Consider the following 7,478-nt stretch of genomic DNA (forward strand, 5'->3'; position numbering starts at 1 on the left):
CAGAAGAGATCTCTTCGAACGAAAATCTCTTACTCTCCCCAAAGAAGAGATCATTTCGAACAAAAATCTCTTATTTCCCTAAAGAAGAGATCTCTTCGAACGAAAATCTCTTACTCTCCCCAAAGAAGAGATCATTTCGAACGAAAATCTCTTATTCTCCCCAAAGAAGAGATCTTCAAATCACTGAAAACAAATCTGTTTCCTCCAGATATTTTCGAACGAAAATCTCTTCTCTCCCCAAAGAAGAGATCATTTCGAACAAAAATCTCTTATTTCCCTAAAGAAGAGATCTCTTCGAACGAAAATCTCTCGTTCTCCCTAACGAAGAGATCTGAAAACCGAGGATCTCTTCGTCCACCACTTCCTCAACCGAGTCGTTTGGTATATCACGTTGCTATCGGTGCGTTTCCCAGCAGCAACGAACGAGATCTACAGCTAACGGCATACAACGTGTGTGCAATGGACGAGTACGAGATCACAACAACGAGAGAATCGGCAATACGATCAATGGCTGCCCTGAGAGATTCCGAGCTGAGAATCGGCCTGGATGGTCCATCAGCCAGTTGCTTCGCCGAAAGTCTTTAGTCGCTGGTTGGCGGTGTCGCGTCGGGACCGTTGGCCGGGTGGAACGATTGGACATACAGGTTGGTTTGGACATAGAAGAACCGAGGAACGTACAGGGCCACTCGATACTTGTCCCGATTTGGAAGAAAGGATCACTCTCAAACGACGATTGTCAATGATTTTTTTTTAGTAAGGAAGATGTAACGATGAACTGTGTTAATTATGGTCTTCGAGTAACTAGAAGATTAGCAAGATTTAATCAATGTCCAAATTTATCTTCTGTGCGAGAGAAATTTATTTAATAGTATTTATATTGCTTTATACTTTTCTGCGAGAATAACTTCTTTTAGTCGCTCGAAATTGGGAGCACAGGACGAACGAAAACAGGGGTTGGTTAGTGACATACGATGATCCTATACGCTGGACCATGATAGATCGACGCACGCTGCAGGAATCACGCGCCAGGCATCATCTCCTGGAATCATTTTCACGGTGAATGTTTTTTGAGAGAAAAATAAAGGTGAAGAGAGATGCTGGCGCGTGAGACATGCTAGAATCGAATCGAGGAAGAAGAAGTAGAAATACCGGGAATTCAAGCTGACTGAACGGAGAAGAGAGAACAGACAGAGAAAGAGAGAGAGAGAGAGAGACCAGAGATGAGACACGTTCGAGTGGTTAGGTAAACGGGAGGCGAAGAACAAACGAAGAGAAACGTGCTAGGCGAGTCACTGTTAGCCACGTGCGAGGAGTACGGCATGCAGATCAAACAGAGCCGGGTGCTTTGTGTTAATGTACCGAGAGAACCGGGTGCTGTTAAACGTATCAGCTTACGTGGCGAGTGTTTCTTTCGAGAGGGTGACTGATACTTAACCCTTTCGTTATTGACGAATTTGTTGTTTGTAGTGGATACTAAATTTGGATCGATTTTTGTTTGAGTACTCGAGTGAGACACGTGTGTCCCATTGGCAACGAAAGGGTTAACCTTTTGAATTCTGAACACTCCATAAATATTCCATACCAAATTTGGAGGCTTATTTTTTTTCAAGAATTTAACGAAATTTATCTACCGATCGTTGCCTTTGTAATAGATATTAAATTCAGAGCAATTTTTCTTCGAGTACTCAAGTGGGACGTATGCGTTCCACTGGTCACGAAAGGGTTAACCCTTTGAGTTCTGAACACCCCATAAATATTCGATGCCAAGAATTTATCTGATCGTCACTTTGCAGTGAATATTAAATTGTTGATCAATTTTCCTTCGAGTACTCAAGTGAAGTGCTTACCGCTGCTCACGAAAGCTCTATAAATATTCCATACCGTATTTAGAGACTTATATTTTTTAAGAATTTATCTACCCATCATTGCGTAAATTCAGATCAATTTTTCTTGGAGTGCTCAAGTCTGACATATACGTTCCATTGGTTAGAAAAGCTACCGGTCAACCCTTTCAGTACTGAACACTCCATAAACATCGAATACCAAATTTGGAAACTTATTATTTTCAAAAATTCTTCTACCGATCATCGCGTTTGTAATGGACACTAAATTCAGATCAAGTTTTCTTGGGGTACCCCAAGTCACGAAAGTGTTAACCCTTTGAGTACTGAGCTCCATAAACATTGGACACCAAATTTGGAAACTTACTCTTTTCAAAAATTTATATATCAAACATCGCCTTTTGCAATGGACACTAAATTCAGATCAACTCAAATATGACATACATCACTCATCACGAAAGGGTTAAACTTTGGAGTACTGAAAAATGACCCGAGAGCATTTTTATCCACAAACATTGGACACCAAATTCACTCCTCCCTTTATCTCATGTCATCTTCTTAACTGTGCTCGACTGCAGTCTCGAAAAAAACACTCCCAGAGGGAAAGGTCCACTCACCAAGCCTCAACATACAGCAACGTACAGTGAAGACACCAAATTCACTCCTCCCTTTATCTCATGTCATCTTCTTAACTGTGCTCGACTGCAGTCTCGAAAAAAAACACTCCCAGAGGGAAAGGTCCACTCACCAAGCCTCAACATACAGCAACGTACAGTGAACCAGAAAACGAACCAGTCTCCACTTCACCAACATTCAGTTGCACCACTGAAAATTGCCGTCAGGAAACCAGTACAGCTCTCTTGTTCACCTGGTGGACAGGTGTGTGACAGAGATAAAAGACATGGAAAAAAGAAAGAAACAGACAGACAGAGAGAGAGAGAGAGAGAAAGAAAGAGAAGTGCAGTTGGCAGTGTCTGTTCGGCTCTGCTCGGAAGGATTGGCGTACCGGTGGTAGGTTGCCGGCTTCTGACGCGGCCGGTGCACTGGTCGAGGATCCCGCCGTGGACGAGGAACCAGCTGGAGCGGCAGCAGGGGCGGCACCTTGGGGAACCGGGCTCAAGTCCCGAGAGGCGCTTAAGCCGAGCCCTAGGCTCTGCGTACCTGCCACCACGCGGTACACCGTGCCCGCCGCTCTTGCCGCCCCGTCGGCCGCTTGCTAAACGAGAACAGAGACGAGAACTTTCGTTTACTGATCCGCTCCTCCGTTGTACGCCTGTCAATTCTTTTTTTTTTTTGTCATTCTTTTGCTTTGCTCTTTCTCATTTTTGCACGACTCGCGAGTACTCCTCTCCTGTCACCTAGTAGTAGATCATTGCTATCGTCGTTGAATGCTGCTCGGGCGGACTGGTGGCCTGGAAAGTTGCTGAAATTCGTTCTCTAACGAACTTGCAGAATTATTTAGATATATATGTATAGGTACGTGCGTTCACCTTTCAGTTCTTCCTCGTTCAGATGATTGCAATTGAGGTTTCTTCCAGGGTTAGCTTGGTTTTTGATTGAAGAACGGAGGATCGAGACGGTGTAATTCGAAGGATCGAGGCTGTTGTGTTCCACTATCAGGCGAGCTTTTGAGGAAACGAACGGTAGTTTTTTCGACGCTGTAAAACGAGATCGACACGTGGACCAGTTTCGATCGGTCGCGAGTCTTACGATCGCGTAGGTTCGCTCCATGGGAACAATGGATGAATGGTGTCACGTGCTACACGCGTGTTTTCAGATTAGCTGCTCGAGTAGGACACGAGCAATCGTGCAATAATTGCTCGTATATCCTATTTTAGATCTACGTTCGTTTTTCGTTCTAATTAATTCAAATTCTTCTAACCGACTGAAAATGTGAAAATGTGAAAATTGATACTCTGGTTACGAAAGTTCAGTTTCTAAGTAATTTCGCAATGCTACCAACGACGACTGGAATACGGACAAAAAAGAATAAAGTCACGGATTTCTTTCTTGCAGCTGAATCCACGATTTTTTCCCATTTTTTTTTTTGCGGGGATTGTGTTGCGTCGCGATCTCTCGATTGATATCGTCGACGAGGACGGGTCGTGCCTAGGTCAGGAACCTTGGAATAGTAACCAGACGACACAGCTGGCCAATTCGGTCGAAGACTTTCACCGCGACGCCGCGAGTAGGCGCCCTTGCCGGCTTGCTATGCTCGCCTCTTACTTGAATATTAAACAATCTACCCGCTCACGTACTTCTAGATCCATTCTTGCGTTACCGACGATTAGATCAATTTAGATCAATTACTTTACATCGATTCCATTAGCCGTCGAATGCGCGAAAGAAGCTCAGCCTCGTTCAAATTCTATCGTCGGATGACTACGCTTTCAGTAATTACTTAACTTTCGACCATTGCGAATCACAATGCTTTTTTCGAGGCTGTCTTAGAAACCCTTTGCGGTCCTATGTTCAGAGTCAGACTCAACGTAAGAATTTTTCCCTTCACATATCACATGATGATGAATTATAAATGATAATGAATCATTTTTTTATGCATTAAAATTGTAGGAAACGACGGAAAAATTTTGAGGGACCAACCGGGAATCGAACTCGGGACCCTCGGTTTAGCAGGCCGAGGCTTAGCGCACTACGCCAACTACCCCTTCTCTATTTTTTCTCTTCGGTTTCCTATTTAGGTATGGAGGCCCTGATACTACAATATCATACTGAAATTTAGTATTTTATAACTAGTATTGCGCTGAAATATTGAAATGAAGGGAAACTACGTGATATTGCCCGAGAGTGACCAAATGAGTAAGGACTAACTGGACTATCTGGACCGCAAAGGGTTAAGTATTCTGGTTTTGAACTTTCGAAAAATCAATTCCTTTTTCTGCATTTTCTTAAAGTGTAAGTGTTCTAGAAGATGTGTGCAAGAGAATTTGTTCGAATTCATTGAAATTAACTTAGATGTAAGGGTTTGAAGGATGCAGTCGAAATGGATAGATGAATCTTTGAACGCGTTTTTCGAAACGTTTTACACGATATCTCGAGTTCCAGTTTATCGATTGACTTGAAATTTGCAGGGAATCTTCAGCGCACATCCTGTTATCACGTGAACCAAAATTTTTAACATCCCTCGCTGTTTTCTTATTCTTTTGACACGCTACAGACGGCAAAATATGAAAAAATCGATAATGTAAATTCGAAATGCTGTCATTTCGTGAATAATCGATATTTTGTATTTTATTTTCGTTCACACCATAGCTAGATTTATACCGATTAAGATTCTTCCTCGTGTTTTTACTTTAGATCAGCAGAAGGCCCGGAATCGTGCAAACAGTCGACACACTTTTTCTCTAGCGCACTCTATAAAACAAACCATAAATCACGTAATTTTTATTCTTTTTACTCCAACAAAATATACGATGTATTTCAAATACCCATAAATGTATGTGCAAAACCATACTGCAAAAAGTTTAACGGTTCTCTTGAAAAAAAATCCTAAAGATTGCTTAAAAGGTCGCATTCAAATCGAGAATATTCCCTTAACCTTTGATTAGGAAGGACTTCATCACAGCCTTACTCAACCAGGATAAAGGCTCGAGGAAACTAATCACCGAATACACTATAATTATAACCCGAAAATCGAAAAAAAACCCAATTCTTATACCAACACTAATAAACCGAACGTTCATCTACCATAAAATAAAGTCTGGTCCTAAAGTAACGTGGAACCCAACACTATCATCCTTCGTCAACTTCGATTACAAAAACTCTACATACACATTTCCACTCTTCAATCAACGTCGAAAGGAAAAGCAGAGAAGAAGGAACCACCTCCTGACACCGCGGCAAACTCACCCTGATTATGTCGAAGAGGAAGTTTCCAGAACCGGCGCCGCTTCCGGAACCTCCCGATCCTCCGAAGCCGAAGTTGAGGAACCTCTTGTTTCTGTTCTCGTCGTCTTCACCTTCCGCCTCGTCCAACGGTGTCAACGGTGCCGCGTCGTTGCTGTTCGGCTCGTCGGCGAATTGAACTTTCACCTCGTTGTTCTGCGACTCGGCTGCCACCTCGTTCACCCTGTCCTCCGCTTCCGGGTTCACGTCCTGCGAAAGAAACGGTTCACGGTCGACCTCTTCGAGCGTGTGTGTGTGTTCGAGTGTGTCGTTCGATCGCCAGCAAGAAACACCGATTACACAGAGGGATCTGTGGATTGCAAGCAAGGACGCTGAAGTGTGTTTAGGTCGTTTCGGTTAATCGACGTCTCGCGATGAATTATTCACGACAGCTGCGGTGATTTTTTTCTCTCTCTCTCTCTGTGTAACTGTGACAAATAGGCGACCGAACGACGATAACGTGTTCAGATTCGAAGAGGGAGACGAAGCGTGTGCGACGCGCGTACTCGCGATGTCTCGTGATCGGGACGCGCTGATCGTTTGCTTTGGTCACGACGACGCTTGCCAGAGCGACGTGAACGTAAGTGGAAGCGCTGCTGTATTAGAACAATGATTGGCAAAATTATTTCGAGGACGATCGACAAGTTTCCTGGAACTATGCTTGGTCGAAGCGGCGTTGTCTCCGAGGTGCAAGCACTCGCAGTCTCTTCTAGACACCTTACAGATCTTCACACGGGGTAACTCACCTGACGATCTACCTACAGCTGCAACATCGACGACGATGACACAAAAGCTACTCGACCAAGAGGATCGATAGAGATCGAGCGTCGAGCGACAGTGATCCACTCGCTGACCAGAAATTTCCAAAAAAACGATCAACCATGACAGAAAGCTTGACTTGAGAAAAAAACATGAATGACCAAGAAGAATTAGAAGAAAAAGAAGAAGAGAGAAGAAGAAGCACCAGGAAAGACACACCAAACACACCTCGTTTACCTTGGAACGATCACAACACACAGAGAAGAATGACGATGTCGAGAATAGGTGACAGAGAGTAGGCGAGTAGCACCGACAAAGAACGAGACGAGTAATAAAATTCACACGCAACACAGATAGAAGATAGCAGGTACAGTAGTTAGCAGACAATAAAACAGCGTGTTTTGACAGAGCGTTGCTTGTCCCGCAGCATTGTCCCAATTGCGCGGTGAATCGTCCTTGTCGGGATCGTTACATCTTCGTTCAGGTTCATTGACCTCCAACGTGTTACCGATCCGACAGCAATTAAACGGTCATTCGACCGTATTGACAGCATCGGTTGTGCTGTCCTCGGGCACCATTGTCGAGCTGGTTGTATCAACCGTTGCTTGGGTCGCAGCTTCTTCGTCGTCGTCGTCCGGCGGGAAGGTCGGCAACGATATCGACACTTTGGAACCGTTATCGCTGGTCGAATTGAATTCGTCATCGTAGTCGGCGAATGGAGACGCGGCGGTCGCCGTCGAACCGTCGCTCGACGAGCCTCCGGAACGTTGCTGAGTATTCCCGAGGGCATTGCGCAGCACGGTAGGGCCGAGCGCTCGGATGACTTCCGCGACAATCATGTTCACCTTTTGTTCGACCATCTAGAAAACAACAGCTCTTAGCTGGCCTGGAGTCTTTGCCTCTCGATTCTCTTCTCGAGTGTGTGATTTTTTGGTATTTGATTTTCCTGGTCATTTTTTTTTTTTTAGGATCGTC

At 44.3% G+C, this 7,478-nt stretch overlaps 1 protein-coding gene across 1 annotated transcript in view; it reads right to left on the reverse strand.

Moving 5' to 3' along the window:
• Positions 1 to 7,478, reverse strand: part of LOC108570894 — a 20,366-nt gene that overhangs the window by 7,459 nt on the left and 5,429 nt on the right. Inside the window, exons 4-5 of the mRNA XM_017932863.1 lie at positions 5,709 to 5,954; positions 2,848 to 3,057 (exon numbers count right to left, since the gene is read on the reverse strand). Of these exons, the coding sequence (XP_017788352.1) occupies positions 2,848 to 3,057; positions 5,709 to 5,954 (456 nt within the window). The remainder of the gene's footprint in view (positions 1 to 2,847; positions 3,058 to 5,708; positions 5,955 to 7,478) is intronic.

Source organism: Habropoda laboriosa, unplaced genomic scaffold, assembly GCF_001263275.1.
Source record: "Habropoda laboriosa isolate 0110345459 unplaced genomic scaffold, ASM126327v1 scaffold10, whole genome shotgun sequence".
Classification (NCBI taxonomy): domain Eukaryota; kingdom Metazoa; phylum Arthropoda; class Insecta; order Hymenoptera; family Apidae; genus Habropoda; species Habropoda laboriosa.